The sequence below is a fragment of the Schistocerca piceifrons genome, chromosome X (assembly GCF_021461385.2).
Source record: "Schistocerca piceifrons isolate TAMUIC-IGC-003096 chromosome X, iqSchPice1.1, whole genome shotgun sequence".
Classification (NCBI taxonomy): domain Eukaryota; kingdom Metazoa; phylum Arthropoda; class Insecta; order Orthoptera; family Acrididae; genus Schistocerca; species Schistocerca piceifrons.
Window position 1 is genome coordinate 922,754,278 of NC_060149.1, and position 21,096 is coordinate 922,775,373.

Genomic DNA, 21,096 nt, shown 5'->3' on the forward strand with positions numbered 1-21,096 from the left:
CTGTCCAAGGCTGGAGGACCGCAGCCTTTGCCGCGGCATCTGCAGCTTCATTCCCAGGGATACCGACATGGCCAGGAACCCACATAAAGCTAACCGGAGAACCGTCGTCCACCAGCTGCTGAAGAGAGCGCTGGATCCGGTGCACGAAAGGGTGAAACGGATACAGATCACTGAGGCTCTGGATGGCCCTCAGGGAATCGGAGCAGATGACATAAGCAGAATGTCGGTGGCGGCAGATGTAAAGAACAGCCTGGTAGAGGGCAAAGAGCTAAGCTGTGAAGACCGAACAATGGCCATGGAGCCAGTATTTGAAACTTTGTGTCCCGACAATAAAAGAACACCTGGCACTGTCATTGGTCTTAGAGCCATCTGTATAAATGAAGGTCATATTAATGAACTTCGAACGAAGTTTGACAAAACGGGAGTGGTATACTGAACCAGGGGTAACCTCCTTTGGGAGCAAGCTGAGGTCAAGGTGAACGCGAACCTGAGCCTGGAGCCAAGGTGGCGTGTGGCTCTCGCCCACTCGAAAGGTTACAGGGAGTGAAAAATCAAGGTGTTGAAGGAGGCGACGAAAGCGAACTCCAAGGGGTAGCAGGGCAGAGACATACAACCCGTATTGACGGTCGAGAGAGTCATAAAAAAAGGAACGATAAGACGGGTTGTCGGGGATTGACAGTAGCCGACAGGCATACCGACAAAGCAGTATAGTGAGTGGCAATTCACCAGCTTCAGCATGAAGACTCTCGACGGGACTAGTATAAAACGCTCCGATCACAAGACGTAAACCCCGATGTTGTATGGAGTTGAGGCGGCGTAAGATGGACGGCCATGCAGAGGAGTATACGAAGCTCCCATAATCTAGCTTGGAGCAGACGATCGACCGATATAGGCGAATTAGGACGGTTCGATACGCTCCCCACGACATACCACTGAAGACACGGAGGACACTTAGAGAATGGGTACAACGGGCAGCCAAATATGACACATGTGGAGACCAGTTAAGTTTCCTGTCAAATGTAAGACCTAAAAATTTTGTTGTCTCCATGAATGGGAGAGCAACGGGACCGAGTCGTAAGGACGGTGGGAGAAACTCTTTGTAGCACCAGAAGTTAATACAGACCGTCCTCTCGGCAGAAAAACGGAAGCCACTGGCGACACTCCAGGAGTAAAGACGGTCAAGAGAACGCTTAAGACAGCACTCCAGGAAACATGTACGATGCGCGCTTCAATAGATGGTAAAATCGTCCACGAAAAGGGAGCCTGACACATCAGCTGGGAGGCAATCCATTATTGGATTGATCGCTATGGCGAAGAGAGCGACGCTCAAAACTGAGCCCTGTGGCACCCCATTCTCCTGGCGAAAGGTGTCTGACAGGACAGAACCCACATGTACCCTGAACTGTCGATCCAATAAAAAGGAACGAATAAAAAGAGGGAGGCGACCGAGAAGGCCCTATGTATGCATGGTGCGGAGTAAGCCTTCTCCAAATCAAAGAACACAGCCGCGGTCGGGCGCTTCCGCAAGAAGTTATTCATAATGAAGGTAGACAAGGTAACCAGATGGTCAACAGCAGAGCGGCGCCTACGAAATCCACATTGTACATTGGTAAGTAGGCGTCGAGATTCGAGCAGCCAAACCAAACGAGAGTTAACCATTCGCTCCATCACCTTACAGACACAGCTGGTAAGCGAGATGGGTCGATAACTGGAAGGCAAGTGCTTGTCCTTCCCCGGCTTAGGAATCAGTACAACAATAGACTCGCGCCAGCATGCGGGAACATGTCCCTCAATCCAGATGCGATTATAAGTACGAAGGAGGAAACCTTTACCCGCAGGAGAATGGTACTTCAGCATCTGAATATGAATAGAATCAGGCCCTGGAGCGGAGGACCGTGACCGGGCAAGTGCATTTTCGAGTTCCCGCATGGTGAATGGAGCATTATAACTTTCACGATTCGAGGAGCGGAAGTTAGGTGGCCTAGCCTCCTCTGCCTGTTTTCGGGGGAGGAAGGCAGGGTGGTAATGAGCGGAGCTCGAAACCTCTGCGAAAAAGTGGCCGAAGGCATTGGAGACATCCTCAGGGGCCACAAGGACGTCATTCGCGACCGTCAAGCCAGAAACTGGTGAGTGGACCTTAGTGCCAGATAGCCGGCGCAGGCTGCCCCAGACAACAGAAGAAGGAGTAAAACTGTTGAAGGTGCTTGTGAAAGCAGCCCAGCTGGCTTTCTTGCTTTCTTTAATAATACGACGACACTGCGCACGTAATCGTTTATAATTGATTCAATTCACCACCGTAGGGTGGCGTTTAAAGGCGCGTAAAGCATGTCGACAAGCCCGTAAAGCGTCTCTACATGCTGCGGTCCACCAGGGGACGGGTACGCGACATGGAGAAGAAGTAGTGTGAGGGATGGAATATTCAGCAGCAGTGAGAATGACTTCCGTGAGATGCGCGACCTGACTATCGCAGCTTGTAAAGGTTTGATCCTGAAAGGTCGCCCTGGAAGAGAAGAGCCCCCAGTCTGCTTTGGAGATGTTCCAACTAGTTGAGCACAGAGAGGGGGTATGATGCAGGAGACGGACAACACACGGGAAGTGGTCGCTCGAATATATATCGGAAAGTGCATACCACTCAAACCGGCGTGCAAGTTGGGTAGTACATATAGAGAGGTCTAAATGGGAATAGGTGTGAGATGTGTCCGAAAGAAAAGTAGGGGTGCCAGTATTGAAGCAGACAAGATTGAGCTGGTTCAAAAGGTCTGCTAACAGGGAGCCCCTCAGGCAGGATGCTGGAGAGCCCCAAAGGGGATGGTGGGCATTGAAGTCTCCAGTTAACAAAAATGGTGCAGGTAGCTGAGCAATAATTTGCATCATGTCTGCCCTGGTAACGGCAGATGACGATGGAGTGTAAATGGTACAAATGGAAAATGTAAAAGTGGGGAGAGTAATTCGGACGGCAACTGCCTGCAGGCCGGTGTGCAATGTGATGGGATCATAGTAAATATCATCCCGGACCAGCAACATAACCCCTCCATGAGCCGGAATACCTGCCACAGGGGGTAGGTCAAAACGCACAGTGGTGTAGTGTGCCAAGGCAATTTGATCCCATGGGCGTAGCTTCGTTTCCTGGAGGGCTACGACGAGCGGACGGTGCAATCAGAGCAGCAACTTTAAGTCCTCTCGGTTCGAGCAAATGCTGTGAATATTCCAGTGAATAAGCGCCATCGTGAGAAGAAAAAGAAGATGCAAGAAGGGGTCACCTCGAAGGCCGCTGAGGGCCTGGCTTCGAGCGAGCACTGCAGCCGCTATCAGTAGGCAGACAGTCATCGGCCATCTTGTTAAGATGGCCGGGAGGGGGAGCTTCCTCCGCCGGTGAACGGCCTGATGTTCGGCTACCAGCGGTGCGGCCACGGATGACGGCCTGGGGCGGCAACCGCTGGGTGGCGCAGGAGAAGAAATGCGCCGTGGCGGAGAAGGAGAACTGTGCTTTCTATGAGCCTTCTTGGAAGGTCGTTTAGTGGAAGTACTGGTCGATGGCTGTGAGTTCGAGGTTCGTAGGAAGTCTGCACGGGACCGTTCTTTGTTGAAGGCCCGTGCATCTGACTTCTGGGTCTTCGTCTTGGCAGAAGCTGATGAAGGTGCTTGTGTGTGAGGGGTGATGGGAGGAAGAGGAGACGTCAACCGGGCGATCTTAGCACTGGCCGAACGGACGACCATAGTGCTGAAGGTCAGATCGCATGTCTGCGTCGCCACCTTCCTGGTAGTCCGAGGAGAGGCGAGGACAGTACTGTATTTCCGCACTGGGAGCAGCGTGGGCTGCCTACTAGCAAATAGCTTGCGAGCAGCCAAGGTGGACACTTTCTCTTTGATCCGAATTTCCTGTATACAGCGTTCTTCCTTGTAGATGGGACAGTCGCGGGAGGACACTGCATGGTCACCCTGACAGTTCACACAACAAGGAGACGGATGTGGACAGTCACCCTCATGGGCATCCCTGCCACAAGTGACACATTTAGCCGCATTGGAACAAGACTGGCGAGTGTGATTAAAATGCTGACACTGGTAGCAGCGCGTAGGTGTCGGGACATAGGGGCGAACAGAAATAACCTCGTAGCCTGCTTTGATGTGCGACGGCAGCTGAACACTATCAAAGGTCAAGAAAAGTGTCCGGGTCGGTACAAGGTCATTGTTGACCTTTTTCATGACCCTATGGACAGCCGTCACGCCCTGCTCAGCGAGCAAAGACTGAATCTCCTCATCAGTCAATCTGTCGAGTGATTTAGTATATACCACACCACGAGACGAATTCAAAGTGCGGTGAGCCTCCACCCGGACAGGGAACGTGCACAGGAGTGTGGCCTGAAGCAGTTTTTGTGCCTGAAAGGCGCTCTCAGTTTCTAGTAACAAGGTAACATTACGCAACCTGGTACAAGACTTGACAGATCCAGCTATGGCACCTACGCCCTTCTGGATAACGAAAGGGTTGACAGAGGAAAAATCCTTTCCGTCCTCAGATCGAGAAACTACGAGGAACTGTGGGGCAGGCGGTAGTACTTTTGTCACTGGTGGCTGGTCAAGTTTCCATTTGTGGGCAGAAGTCGAGAGAGAAGAAGAAGAGAAATCCATTGCGGAGGAATCCCCCATGATTGCCAGTGTCTCCGATGGCGCGCTCCTTCCTTGTGGGGACCCTCTCAGAGGGCACTCCCGCCTTAGGTGAATGTTTACACCTCAGGTCACACCTCCCGAGAAACGAATGGAGGGACCAATCGGTATGGTCAGAAGGTGTCAGCTCAGGCAATCACCCCTCCCTGGGCCTGGCCTTTACCAGGGGGTACGTGCGTGCATTACTTGTCTACCCACGGCGGGGAATTACGCATTACCCCGTCACTGGCTACGCGTGTGAACGCGTGGGTCAGCCTTCAGGCATGCACAGGGAGGAAGGAGGAAGAGGAAAAAGAAGGGAGAGAGGGAGAGAAAGGACAGACTGTCTCAAACGCCGAGGCGGAGACCAGAGAAGGCAAGGATAAGAAGGCAAGGAGAAGAAGGCAGGGAGAAGAAGGCAAGGAGAAGAAGGCAAGGAGAAGAAGGCAAGGAGAAGGAGGCAAGGGAAAGAGTAAGTAAGACAGTGAGATGGAGAAGAACAAAGAAAGGAACCAGCCAAAGGAAGGAAGAAACCAGAAGAAGTGAAAAAACTAAAATGACCGCAAATATAGGTCGTGGAACCAACCGCCTCCCAATGCAGGCGCTAACTACCCCCTTGAGGGGGAGGGACTCCTTTTAGTCACCTCTTACGACAGGCAGGAATACCTCAGGCCTATTGTAACCCCCGAACCCGCAGGGAGAGAGAAAGAAAGTGGACCATGTTGGTAAGTTTATAAGAGAAGCAAAGACTACAGATGGTACTATAAATAAGAGTAAATAGCTAATGATTTCTCTTGATGATGATGATGATGATGATGATGATGATAATGAGAATGGTTGTGGCACTGATTTGGATGATGAAGAACTTGATGGAAATGTGCAACTGACATCATAAATTTGTGAGTATAAATGTATTGAATTAATTCTTTCACTCTACAACAGAATATGTACCTGTTTCTTTATTTCTTTCTATTGTAGTGGTATCAGATGCCAAATGTGGCGTGAAGACACCAAATGTATCAGGATAACCAAATGTAGCGGGAAGACACCACGTGTAGTGGGTGGGTGCCAGGAGGTGCCGTATTAAAACTCAGGCCAGAACTTTCCAAATGATTTATTTGCTTCCACTACAGTGCTTTGTTCACCTCAGTCTGCGTCACATGGCCCCGCAATGCTGAGGAAGCACCCCAGTGGCCTGTGCAATGCAACGCGGTGTCATGCCGGTCTTGTTCGCCAGCTGCAGAGTTCCAATTACGTCACGATGGCTGTGCCAGCAACCGACTCAGGACTGCTCGGTGTGAGGCCCGCTGCTCCGCCAGGAGCTGTAGGCTGGCCCCTCTGTCGCTTCTTCCTTGCTGGCATAGCTGAGAACGCGCCAGCAACATCCACCTGCGATCCAGCGTCCGAGTCTGTGGCTCTCACCTTGGCAGTCTCTGGCGCATGTCGGGAGCCAAGACGAATGCCTGCGGTAGCGAGCCGAAGAGTGGCCTGCCCTGGCTGGCTGCGGACCCTACGTCGGCCTCAGAGGGTCAAACCAATGACCCACCATGGACTAGGACACTTGTCGACCCATCTGTTGCTGCGTGTAGCCCGGCGGTGTGACACGGCTCACCGTCCTGGATAGCTGTCACACTTCAATGAATCTTGTTAGAAAACGACACCTATTTATACTCAGCTGTGCACCTCTGTTTCGTTAACGCGCCACTCCGAGCCACGTATGCATAACACGCTAGGCTGGCCAGTGGGCCCCTTCTGCTTGCGACTTGCGCCATGCAAACTGCTGTGTGTGCCCTCTCCGGCAGCTCTATACCCCTGTGGCCTCTATTTGCCTTCGCAACTGCTGGTATGCATAACTTATTGCAATCTGGCCCGCACCTGGCTGTAACTCATGCTCTGAATATTGCACAAAACTAACTTTCCCTATCCTAAACGGTGGTGCCGCTACACTATGACTGTGGATAGCAAAATCTTTGTTATTCTTAAGTTACATTATTATACCAAATTTTATATGCAGCTATTATGATAATTTGGAATGACTTCACATAGCTACTGTCATTAACTTTAGTGGTTGTTTATTTCATGGTTTCATATACTATTAAAAACTTTTTCTCTATAGTTGTTTTCTCCGTTGTCAAAAACAAATTCTTTGTTATACTTACGTGTGCAAGTTGCATTTATGTGAGTGTGTGGGTATGTGGGTCTACTGCTGACAAAGGCCTAAATGGCCGAGCTTTAATTGTGTGAATCTTTTTATTGTGCCTATCGCGACTCAGCATCTCTGCTATATGGTGAGTTGTTGTTGTTGTTGTTGTTGTGGTCTTCAGTCCTGAGACTGGTTTGATGCAGCTCTCCATGCTACCCTATCCTGTGCAAGCTTCTTCATCTCCCAGTACCTACTGCAACCTACAGCCTTCTGAATCTGCTTAGTGTATTCATCTCTTGGTCTCCCTCTACGATTTTTACCCTCCACGCTGCCCTCCAATGATAAATTTGTGATCCCTTGATGTGTCCGAACATGTCCTGCCAACTGGTCCCTTCTTTTTGTCAAGTTGTGCTACAAACTCCTCTTCTCCCCAATTCTATTCAATACCTCCTCATTTGTTATGTGATCTACCCATCTAATCTTCACCATTCTTCTGTAGCACCACATTTCGAAAGCTTCTATTCTCTTCTTGTCAAAACTATGGTGAGTAGCATGCTGGATTTTCCAAGTTTGATATTTGTTATACTTAGGTATATATTATTACATGATGGCTTACATACATGCTGACTGTAGCCTACATTTACAAACCACGCTTTGGAGCTATCAGCTGTGGGTGTGTGTTGTGGAAGCTAATGCAACATCACAATCACAGTATAGTCAACTACACATGATTTCTCAAGCGACATATTTCTGTTGACTGGGTATATGTATCTCTCATGTAGCCAGTGTCTGTGTCAGAATGTGGAACACAGTGCTCGGAAGGTAATTGGAGGATTTATCCATAGATCAGGTAAGAACAATGCTGTTTCACTCTACATGAGTGATTTATTATGAACGTGTACTACATCTACATCTACATGACTACTCAGCAATTCACATTTAAGTGCTTGGCACAGGGTTTATTGTACCACACTCATACTATCTCTCTACCATTCCACTCCCGATCAGCGCGCGGGAAAATTGAACACCTAAACCTTTCTGTTCGAGCTCTGATTTCTCTTATTTTATTTTGATGATCATTCCTACCTATGTAGGTTGGGCGCAACAAAATATTTTTGCATTTGGAAGAGAAAGTTGGTGACTGAAATTTCGTAAATAGATCTTGCCGCAACGAAAAACATCTTTGCTTTAATGACTTCCATCCCAACTCGTGTATCATATCTGCCACACTCTCTCTCCTATTATGTGATAATACAAAACAAGCTGCCCTTTTTTGCACCCTTTCGATGTCCTCCGTCAATCCCACCTGGTAAGGATCCCACACCGCGCAGCAATATTCTAACAGAGGACGAACGAGTGTACTGTAAGCTGTCTCTTTAGTGGACTTGTTGCATCTTCTTAGTGTCCTGCCAATGAAACGCAACCTTTGGCTCGCCTTCCCCATAATATTACCTATGTGGTCTTTCCGACTGGAGTTGTTCATAATTTTAACACCCAGGTACTTAGTTGAATTGACAGCCTTGAGAATTGTACTATTTATCGAGTAATCGAATTCCAATGGATTTCTTTTGGAACTCATGTGGATCACCTCACACTTTTCGTTATTTAGCGTCAACTGCCACCTGCCACACCATACAGCAATCTTTTCTAAATCGCTTTGCAACTGATACTGGTCTTCGGATGACCTTACTTGACGGTAAATTACAGCATCATCTGTGAACAACCTAAGAGAACTGCTCAGACTGTCACCCAGGTCATTTATATAGATCAGGAACAGCAGAGGTCCCAGGATGCTTCCCTGGGGAACACCTGATATCATTTCAGTTTTACTCGATGATTTGCCGTCTATTACTACGAACTGCGACCTTCCTGACAGGAAATCACAAATCCAGTCGCACAACTGAGACGATACCCCATAGGCCCGCAGCTTGATTAGAAGTGACTTGTGTGGAACGGTGTCAAAAGCTTTCCGGAAATCTAGAAATACGGAATCAACCTGAGATCCCCTGTCGATAGCGGCCATTACTTCGTGCGAATAAAGAGCTAGCTGCGTTGCCCAAGAACGATGTTTTCTGAAACCATGCTGATTATGTATCAATAGATCGTTCCCTTCGAGGTGATTCATAATATTTGAATACAGTATATGCTCCAAAACCCTACTGCAAACCGACGTCAATGATATAGGTCTTTAGTTCGATGGATTACTCCTACTACCCTTCTTAAACACTGGTGCGACCTGCACAATTTTCCGATCTGTAGGTACAGATCTATCAGTGAGTGAGCGGTTGCATATGATTGCTAAGTAGGGAGCTATTGTATCAGCATAATCTGAAAGGAACCTAATCGGTATACAATCTGGACCTGCAGACTTGCCCGAATCAAGCGATTTGAGTTGCTTCGCAACCCCTAAGGTATCTACTGCTAAGATACTCTTGCTAGCAGCTGTTCGTGTTTCAAATTCTGGAATATTCCATTCGTCTTCCCTGGTGAAGGAATTTCGGAAAACTGCGTTCAATAACTCCGCTTTAGCGGCACAGTCATCGGTAACAGTACCATCGGCACTGCGCAGCGAAGGTATTGACTGCGTCTTGCCGCTTGTGTACTTTACATGCGACCAGAATTTCTTCGGATTTTCTACCAAATTCCAAGACAATGTTTCGTTGCGGAACTTATTAAAGGCATCTCGCATTGAAGTCCGTGCCAAATTTCGCGCGTCTGTAAATTTTAGCCAATATTCGGGATTTCGCATTCTTCTGAACTTCGCATGCTTTTTCCGTTGCCTCTGCAACAGCATTCGGACCTGTTTTGTGTACCATGAGGGACCAGTTCCATCTCTTACCAATTTATGAGGTATGAATCTCTCAGTTGCTGTTGTTACTATATCTTTGAATTTGAGCCACATCTCATCTACATTTGCATAGTCAGTTCGAAAAGAATGGAGATTGTCTCTTAGGAAGGCTTCTAGTGGCACTTTATTCACTTTTTTAAATAAAATTATTTTGCGATTGTTTCTGGTGGATTTGGAAGAAACAGTACTGAGCCTAGCTACAACAACCTTGTGATCACTAATCCCTGTATCAGTCATGATGCTCTCTACCAGCTCTGGATTGTTTGTGGCTAAGATGTCAAGTGTATTTTCGCAACCATTTACAATTCGCGTGAGTTCGTGGACTAACTGCTCGAAATAATTTTTGGAGAAAGCATTTAGGACAATCTCGGAAGATGTTTCCTGCCTATCACCAGTTTTGAACAAGTATTTTCGCCAACATATCCAGGGAAGGTTGAAGTCCCCACCAACTATAACCGCATGAGTGAGGTATTTATTTGTTATGAAACTCAAACTTTCTCTGAACTGTTCAGCAACTATATCATCGGAGTCTGGGGGTCGGCAGAAGGAGACAATTATTAACTTAGTTCGGCTGTTAAGTATAACCTCCACCCATACCAATCCGCATGGAGTATCTACTTCGACTTCACTACAGGATAAACCACTACTGACGTACTCAAACACTCCACCACCAATTCTGCCTAATCTATCTTTCCTGAACACAGTCTGAGACTACGTAAAAATTTCCGCGGAACTTATTTCAGGCTTTAGCCAGCTTTCTGTACCTATAATGATTTCAGCTTCTGTGCTTTCTATTAGCGCTTGAAGCTCAGGGACTTTCCCAGCACAACTACAACAATTTACAACTACAATTCCGACTGTTCCTTGATCCAAGCACGTCCTGTATTTGCCATGCACCCTTTGAGATTGCAGCCCACCCCGTACTTCCCCGAGGCCTTCTAACCTAAAAAGCCACCCAGTCCACGCCACACAGCCTCTGCTACTCGTGTAGCCGCCAGCTGAGTGTAGTGAACTCCTGACCTATTCAGCGGAACCTGAAACCCCACCACCCTATGGCCCAAGTCAAGGAATCTGCAGCCAACGCGGTCGCAAAACCGTCCGAGCCTCTGATTCAGACCCTCCACCCGGCTCTGCACCAAAGGTCCGCAGTCAGTTCTGTCAACGATGCTGCAGATGGTGAGCTTTGCCTTCATCTCTTAAGCAAGACCGGCAGCCTTCACCAAATCAGGTAGCCGCTGGAATCCAGAGAGAATATCCTCAGATCCAAAGCGACACACGTCATTAGTGCCCACATGTGTCACCACCTGCAGCTGGCTGCACCCTGCGCTCTTCATGGCATCTGGAAGGAACCTTTCCATATCAGGAATGACTCCACCCGGAATGCTCAAGGAGTGCACACTGGATTTCTTCCCCTCCTTAGCCGCCATATCCCTAAGGGGCCCCATTACGCGCCTAACATTGGAGCTCCCACCCACCAATAAGCCCACCCTCTGTGATTGCCCGGACCTTGAAGGTTGAGAATCATCCTCTGAAACAGGGCAGGCAGCTGCATCTGGCTCAGCCAGAGACAGTGCCTGAAACCTGAACTACACTTACATCAAACTTTACACAACCAGAAATAGCTATTCTAATGGCTACTAGTAACCTGGTCATTTTGTCATGTTACTGCCATGGTCTACATCTACATCTACATGATTACTCTGCAATTCACATTTAAGTGCTTGGCAGAGGGTTCATTGAACAACAATCATACTATCTCTCTACCATTCCACTCCCGAACAGCGCGCGGGAAAATCGAACACCTAAACCTTTCTGGTCGAGCTCTGATTTCTCTTATTTTATTTTGATGATCACTCCTACATATGTAAGTTGGGCTTAACAAAACATTTTTGCATTCGGAAGAGAAAGTTGGTGACTGAAATTTCGTAAATAGATCTTGCCGTGACGAAAAAGTCTTTGCTTTAATGACTTCCATCCCAACTCGCGTATCATATCCGCCACACTCTCTCCCCTATTATGTGATAATACAAAACGAGCTGCCCTTTTTTGCACCCTTTCGATGTCCTCCGTCAATCCCACCTGGTAAGGATCCCACACCGCGCAGCAATATTCTAAGAGGACGAACGAGTGTAGTGTAAGCTGTCTCTTTAGTGGACTTGTTGCATCTTCTAAGTGTCCTGCCAATGAAACGCAACCTTTGGCTCACCTTCCCCATAATATTATCTATGTGGTCTTTCCAACTGAAGTTGTTCATAATTTTAACACCCAGGTACTTAGTTGAATTGACAGCCTTGAGAATTGTACTATTTATCAAGTAATCGAATTCCAATGGATTTCTTTTGGAACTCATGTGGATCACCTCACACTTTTCGTTATTTAGCGTCAACTGCCACCTGCCACACCATACAGCAATCTTTTCTAAATCGCTTTGCAACTGATACTGGTCTTCGGATGACCTTACTAGATGGTAAATTACAGCATCATCTGCGAACAACCTAAGAGAACTGCTCAGATTGTCACCCAGGTCATTTATATAGATCAGGAACAGCAGAGGTCCCAGGATGCTTCCCTGGGGAACACCTGATATCACTTCAATTTTACTCGACGATTTGCCGTCTATTACTATGAACTGTGACCTTCCTTACAGGAAATCACGAATTCAATCACACAACTGAGATGATACCCTATAGGCATGCAGCTTGATTAGAAGTCGCTTGTGAGGAACGGTGTCAAAAGCTTTCCGGAAATCCAGAAATACGGAATCAACTTGAGATCCCCTGTCGATAGCGGCCATTACTTCGTGCGAATAAAGAGCTAGCTGCATTGCCCAAGAACGATGTTTTCTGAAACCATGCTGATTACGTATCAATAGATCGTTCCCTTCGAGGTGATTCATAATGTTTGAATACAATATATGCTCCAAAACCCTACTGCAAACCGACGTCAATGATATAGGTCTGTAGTTCGATGGATTACTCCTACTACCCTTCTTAAACACTGGTGCGACCTGCACAATTTTCCAATCTGTAGGTACAGATCTATTGGTGAGTGACTGGTTGTATATGATTGCTAAGTAGGGAGCTATTGTATCAGTGTAATCTGAAAGGAACCTAATCGGTATACAATCTGGACCTGAAGACTTGCCCGTATCAAGCGATTTGATTTGAGGCTGTTTAAATAGTTCACATGTGAAACCTGCACAGGGAAGCTCATATTGTCACAACTGCTACCCCTAGGAAGTGGTGTAAGATAGATAGATGGTGGTGGCTCAGTTTCCTCTGAGTCGTCATGTGGTTTGTTGCTGCTCTCCAGGAAAGCATCCCCAAGTAGGTTGTGCAGACAAGTTACAATGACTAGAACCTGTGTTGTATCAGGCTTTATAAATCAACATATAAAAAAATGCAAAATACGTGGCTCAAGTGGCACTTTCAGACACACTACTAACTTGGCAGGGACAGTATTTAAAGATTGCTTTCTTACTGTTGACACCTGCAGCAGGCTGAGAGTAGGTTTGCACTCAATTGAGATGCATCATCTCTCACAAGAACATGTAGGAAAATGTCAGAAGAGGTCAGTTTGCAAGGAAGTGAAAACATAGCGTCACTCCTGAAACATCCTCCTATATTACTCCTGTCAGAAATTCCAATGTCAATTTCCTTTCCATAGGACGAGCCAACATCAGTGAACATTAACTCATAGTCAACATCAACGATAACAAGTAACACAATTGATTAAAAAATGTTTCAATATTTTAAACACAGCTGCACAACAGCAACGGTTTCATGTAACAAAATTTAAACAGCCGACCAGTGCAATGCATAAATAAATTCTTTACCTAGGTTTTGACAAATATAAATTTCTCTTCTTCAGAAAGTAACCTAAGGGCAATGAACATCATAGCTTACGTTAGAAAAGTATGAAACTTATAAGCCAAGAATAAATTTTAAGACAAATTAGACAACTCTTGCATTACAGAAGTATGACAACAACTACTGGTACTTACAATTTTAAAAAGAAATGTTAAAAAGAAATTGGTACATTTAGTCATTTCTGACAGCACAGTAAGAAAAAAGATGATCTTAACAGTGAAGCTTACTGTATACACGTATTTTTAACAAAAGCCTTTAAAGATCTCTTTCATTTCCAAATTGACCACCTGTGGAATAGTACTGATGAATGGCTTTTTAATCGCAAAGAAGAAATTAGGGCCAGACGTGAAAGAAAGTTGTTAAAGTTTAGTAATAGGGCCACAAGTAAAAATGTTAATATAGCAGACAATAGTGTCAAACATCAGTTTTACGAAAGAATACTGAATGAAACTAATATTACTTTTACGCAGGCTGAGAATGACTTGTTATGTAAAGGCCTTAAATATAATTTGCCTTCTCAACTCGATAAAGATCCAGTTATCTGTAATCTTATTGTAGATCTTAAAATCAGTTTGGAATCCCTTAAATTAGAGAAATCCGAGCAAGTCAAATGTACCTACAAATGTAATAACATAATAGACAAAGAAATTAAACTACATTCTAATGTTCAGTCGGGTGAATATAGAATAGTAAAAAACATTAATCGTAAACTGAGAGAACATGACGCATTAGTCACTAACTGCTGTCATGGCTTATAAAAATGAATATATTGAAAAGACGGTAAAGTTTTTTGAGGACAATGACATCGCTGAGTTACCATAGATCCAACCGCAGAATTGCAAAAAGAAATCTGGCATACTTTAGGTAGTTCTGCCAGCTTGTTCAACAACTTCCAAAAGAAATGGCTTATACATATGAATCTGAAACCACCCGTGCTCAAAAGTCAGTTTAAATTGCACAAACAAAATCACCCGATTCACCCTGTAGTGAATGGAATAGGTAGCCCACATCACACACTCGCTAGGTACCTCCATTTTAAAATTGAAGATGCTTTCATAATTGAAAATAATTTTTCGGTGAAAAACAGCAAGGAATTGATCGGCAATATTCAAAATGTAAGATGTACGCCTGACACTAGACTGGTTTCCTTTGACATCGTCACTCTCTATACAAATGTCCCTGTCAATGTAACCATAGCCCTTGTAAAAAAGAATCTACTAAAACATAAAAAACTAAGTGAAATTCAGATTGCAGAACTGATTAGTTTGTTTAAAGTCGTTTTGAAATACAATTAATTCACGTTCAATGGGAAAATGTATATACAACCAGATGGTTTAGCAATGGGTAGTCTCCTCGCTGGTATTTTGGCAGATGTTTTCATCAATACTCTGGAACTAACGTTCTTCAATTCAAGTTCAGAATTACGCCACAAAATCCGTTATTATACATGTTATGTTGACGACATTATCATTGCTTTTGACGGTACTGATCATGAGTTAGAGTTTCTCTTCAGTACTTTCAATGGTTTACATGAAAAAATTTCCTTCACAAAAGAACGTCAGAATGAAAAAGGTGAACTTCACTTTCTTGATTTAACAATTTCTATACAGAATAGTTCCTTCAATTTCAACATTTTCCGTAAGGAAACATATTCAGATAATGTCATCTCTGCTGACTCAACTCGTCCAAAAGCCCATAAACTGTCGTTTTTTCATTCTGCCATTCACCACTACTCCTTTATCACGTGCCGATCAACAAAAAGAATTGAATGTCATCAAAGCGATTGTGGTTAATAATGGGTACAATCAGAATATGATTGATTGCATGTTCAGTAAGAAAACTTCCCTAAACTGTTCGACTTTGAGCAACAACCTCCCCACTGATAGCAAAAGAAGCTAAAAAACTTATTTCTATTCCTTTCTTGGGCAATATATCATATAGGATAAAACGTCTTCTAATGAAAAAATATAACTGTAATGTCTCCTTCTCTACAGATAACAGTTTAAAGAGAAATCTTGTACATTCAGTAGAGATCACCGGCGATTGGTTTTCCAATTCAGGGGTTTACAAACTAACCTGTAATGACTGTCCTTCATATTATATTGGTCAAACAGGCAGAGCTGTGAAAACAAGATATAAAGAACACCTATTAGGTAAAAAAGGAGCGAATATACACAATTCTGCTATTGCTGAACACCTCCTGATAGCCAGTCATACGCCAAAACATTTAGAAGACACTGTTATCCTACACAGAGAAGACAAAGGGTGTAGATTAGATATGAGGGAAGAGTTACAAATTTTCAAACATCTTGAGCTCAAGGATGGTAATATACTGAACAACCAACTGAACCTTACTTGTGGACAATATTTCGAAGGCTTTAAACCCGTACTGTTTACGGTATAACATTAATGCTGGTAACCTTAGTGGTTTATTTCCTTAGGAAGCTATGATGCACCTTTAGTGCTTTAAGCTCACTACCCCTTATGTAATGGTGGTTTTGTCATGATGTATGTTTGCTACTACATCGGCCCTTATGTGATTTTGCCTGGCTCTAAAATTTTGTTTTTCCTGTGAATGTGTATTAACAGGATTGTGTACCAGTGTTTGTAATTCTTTCTTGACATGAGCCATTATTGCCAATTTTAAATTTCTGACACGTGTACCGTTTGTGAGCTTCACTAATATAGTAATGTAATTTTTTATATATTTTAACTGTATATGCCACTGGGCGTAAGTTTCTCGGTGTAAGTGCCACCTGCCTTTTTTGATGTATAGCTACAGTATTTGTACCAATACTTCCATACTGTTATAACGGGAGTGTTAATTTCCTTCCTTTTTTTTAGTGTTACTCTACTAAAGATGTTATTAATACTGATAATTTACACGTTGCCTTTGTACGCCAATTGGCACATGTTTCTCGGCACGAGCGCCACCTGCCCTGTTTTCAGAGTAACTACGCTCGCCGATTACACTCAGTCATTTGTAAGCTTTGCAAGATCCATGAGCTATTTTATATTAACATGGCAAACCCTAATTCTAGGGCTATATTTTATTTTTGACACATGGATCTATGCCAACAATTGTAAAAACAGCGATGGTACATTAGTCCTTACTAACGTAAAATTGTAAGTACCAGTCATCGTTATCATACTTCTGTAATGCAAGAGTTGTCTAATTTGTCTTAAAATTTATTCTTTTTTCTAACATAAGCTATGATGTTCATTTCCCTTAGGTTACCTTCTGAAGAAGACAAATTTATATTTGTCGAAACCTAGGTAAAAAAATTTCTTTATCCATTGCAACTGGTTGGCTGTTTATAATTTTATTAAAAAATGTTTGTAATTATAGGAAATATTGCTGTTCAGATTCTACAGACTTCATCCTCAAATCATCAGGTAAGGATAGCTGCACAAACAGAGGTACTAATTTCCTTATAAGAACTGACAGTGTACTTTGTACTATTCCGTTGACATAACTGCGTGATATTCTGAATGCAAAAGCTTATGATCTAAATGACTCTCCTGTTACCATAAACCTAAAAGCAAAACAATATAAAATTAAAATTCAGAAAGTAAGACCGAGATGCATTTGGGGATTGAAAGTTATACATAACTGCACTGTTTAATTTAGACTAAGATGCAATGTAATGATTTGCTAATAAGACTGACACACTGCAGGTGAAGATTTTAACAGAAGATGGAGGAATGTTAAACATACCTATTAAAAATGATTAAAAAAAGGAAAAGTAACTGGATCTCCTACTTCAAGTCAATGTAAGAAATGGCCACTGGCTGATATATTAACATTTCTTGGAAGACTGGGCCAGAAGAAAGAAAGAATTATTGTTCACTATTGTTTCAACCCTTACTTTTGATTCATAATCATAAAATTGTAGTTAACTTCATCAGAAGCTACTTCGCAGAAGTATATCGCACTTTCAGCATTCCGATGTCAGCACTCATTAACATGCAGATGATGAAACTATCACAGTGGACCTTCCTTTGACAGAGAATGAAGATACAACTGTTGATTTTCTCCTATCAACTACTAAAAGGCAGAAGCAAAATCATAAATTTTAGAACTTTTGGAAGTTATCTGTATCAAAAGAGAAAATATTATTAAGAACTTTAACCAGATGTCAGGTGAAGATACTGATTTATTTTTCAGAAACATAGTAATGTCAGTCAAACTGAGGCATGACTCAACCAAACAAATGAAAATTATGTCACTGCAAATGGTTTTTCATTTAAAAATTGTAGTGAACAATGAGCATCACCACCAAAATGTGGATTTTGCAACTGAAAGTAGTTGATTATTCCCAAAGGTATCAATGTCATATTTTCTGGCAGTGCAGATTTCACTACCCTCTAAATGTAAGCTATCTGAACATGTTTCCTAGCCAACAGTATGAGAGTTCTAGCACCATGTCGTATATGCGGTCTCTCACACATAAATCATGTTTCCAGGTGACACAATAAATATTTGATGGCCCACATGTTACCAAAAGTAATTTTACCATTACCTTAGCTATTTTGTCTCTGGAAGTTTCTACGATGTCCTACACAATGCAAATTTATCGGTGATGACTTTTCCCACTATAAGGGTAAAATAAATTCATTCTGCTACAGTATCCTATTTTTTTACCATAAAACACCTCTCCATTTTCATGATAAAACACCCATCACACGAATCTGTAAACCCTGAGATTGGAAATTTGTTGTGACATTACTTTTGGAATTTTTATTGATATCTGAAATTATTACAGACATGCCAGGGTAGCCAAGAGCACTAATGCACGACTTCCTGGACTTGGGTAGGCACGCCAGCCCCGGATCGAATCCGCCCAGTGGATTAACAATGAGAGCTGGTATGCCGGCCCACCTGGATGTGGTTTTCCACATCTCTCTAGGTGAATACCAGGCTGGTCCCCACGTTCTGCCTCAGTTACATGACTCGCAGACATTTGAAACAAGTTCACGCTATTCCAGGACTTACACTAGATGCAGACACCTAGGGTACACTTCTTCCATCCTGGGAGGGAGGGGGGGGGGGGGGGGTGTTCGGGGTGGCGGCAGGAAGGGCATCCGGCCACCCTCTGGAACTAACACTACCAAATCAATAGTAACTAGTAACCTGGCCGACCCCGCATTGCCGCGAGACTAAGGCCTCAAGGAAATGATGATGATGATGATCTGATATTATTACACATTTCAAATCTTGTAAGCAGGTGACTTTTAATGGTAAAAACCATTGAAAAACTGAGGGGTGCTCTATGAACAAAGGAGAGATGCTTGTTAGGAATTACTTGCAGAGGCATGGGAAAAACAAATGCATCAGAGAACTCAATGGAGAGGAAGACATTACATGTAAAGAAAATGAAATGGCAATGGGTTGGTCATGTAGCCAGGCATATGGGAGATAGATAAAGCAAGAAAGTTTTTTGCTGGTTTATAAGAGATCAGAAAAGATCAATGTGACCCTCTAACAGAAGGTGAATAGACAATTTTGACTGGAGCAATGTGGATACATACAGCTGAAGACTGTAATACACTAGAGGTGGCCTTTGTCCATCACTAGGCATCAAATGACTGCTACTGATGATGATGATGATGATGATGATGATGATGATGGGGATGATGATGATAATGTAAGTGAGGTAATGACCTTGAGGCTCTTAACTTTCACAACTATCACTTAAGTTAAATTTGGAATGAAACATAAAAGGAATTTTTATGTCAACTAGGAAGTTAAACAGAGAAAAGTAGTTAAGGAAAGATTACAATACTCACATGTATGGAATACAGGGAGGTTGTGTGTCACCAAGTGCCTGCCTATATGCACGGAAGCTGGATGAACTATCAATAAGTGCACAGTATTCCTTAAGGCCTTCAGTGATATGCTTCTGCCATTCTAACCGACGAATTGGTGCAGAGTCTAGAGCTGACAATAGTGCCAGATAAGAATTGAAGTTATTTATTTTTCTTAGATGCTTCATGATTTTTATAAATTTTACAACATAGCGTTCTCTGTCTTTTGCTTCACTTTGCTCCAGGATTCTTGATCTTGCCCTGAAATTGAGAAGCGTTGGCTATTATGCATGTAACCATTCTCTAATACAAAAATCATTTAGTTACTGTTTTATTTTTTAAATTAATGTCTATTATCTACACTTAACATGTAGTAATCATGAACAATTAAGATATTAAACTGATTCTTGTATTTAACTCCAAAATTTGCTGTGTGTTCTTAGATAAGCACCCTCAAGAAGTATTAATAGGTACAAACAGACCAAAAAGGTGCCAAATACATATTTCAAAAATATATGTTTCAAGGAATGTACATTTACGTGTCTTAAAGTGGAACTGACATATGTTGTTGTCAAGTTTCGAAAAATTCACACAATGTATATGAACTATTTGCACTTTAACGAGCTTCATCACGCATTCATTGTTGCTTTGGCTTTGGTTGAATAAAGAATATGCAGTACTGATGTCTTTACTGAGAGGGGAAAGAGAGAGAGAGAGACGGAAAAAAGAGAGAGAGAGAGAGAGAGAGAGAGAGAGAGAGAGAGAGAGAGAGAGAGAGTGTGTGTGTGTGTGTGTGTGTGTGTGTGTGTGTGTGTGTGTGTTAGCATCTTGTACTTTGATTATTTAGTCTTACATGTACCTACATCATATTACTGAGAAGCTTTATTGGAAAAATAATTTAGGCAAGTGCACTACTGCAAACATGTCTAGCAATTTATTTAAATAATTAATACTTAAAAGCATACTCAAGGCTGATTTCCTGTATTTTTATTTTCTCTCTATTTCATTTGCTTATTTAATCTGAGTATGATTCACATTTACTTTTTAGCAGGAATTCAGGCAATTTCAAAGTTAGGATTATTTCAAAATCTTTGTAACTGGTTTATACTGTTCAATATTATATTATGCTCAAGTCTAAGCAGCACTACTAATAATGAAAGGAATTAATTGAACAACTCACAATGTAGCTGAGTTGCTGAACGGCTGATAGGTACAAACAAGTTGAAACCACTTCTGAGCTTCTGAACAGTGTCCTTCCTCAGAGGTAACATTAAAAACCACACACACACACACACACACACACACACACACACACACACAGTTACACTGTCCCACTGCTGCAGTCCAACTGAGAGGAAGGTAATATCAGGAGGGAGTGGCAACAAGGGAATGTGATGGGAGATGCGTTTACAGGAGGGATAGATAAAACAGTTGGTTTTACACTCCAATGGAAAACCAATAAGTCCACCCCATTGCACCCAGCTTAACTTCATATATCATATACTTCCTTCATCACATCTCAACCACTCTCGTTCTATTACCACCTGGATCACTGTCTGTCACTGTTATACCACATCCCCATACATCAAAATCTCCTATCAAGGAATGCCTCCATCAAGCACTGCTTTTTTCAACATCCTGCCGACTCCAGCCACACAACCTAATTCCTTACACATCTAACCAATAACACCTTTGTCATTAACTACTTTTCCTTCAGTGAAAGATATACAAACAAATCTGTGCAATACCGCATGTTTGGACAGTGCTGTGTGGTCCGAGGTATGGTC

At 43.2% G+C, this 21,096-nt stretch overlaps 1 protein-coding gene across 1 annotated transcript in view; it reads right to left on the bottom strand.

Annotated features, from left to right (window-relative positions):
- LOC124721732 (guanine nucleotide-releasing factor 2) overlaps positions 1–21,096 on the bottom strand; it is a 387,271-nt gene that overhangs the window by 13,960 nt on the left and 352,215 nt on the right. Inside the window, exon 16 of the mRNA XM_047246831.1 lies at positions 19,292–19,570. Within this exon, the coding sequence (XP_047102787.1) occupies positions 19,292–19,570 (279 nt within the window). The remainder of the gene's footprint in view (positions 1–19,291; positions 19,571–21,096) is intronic.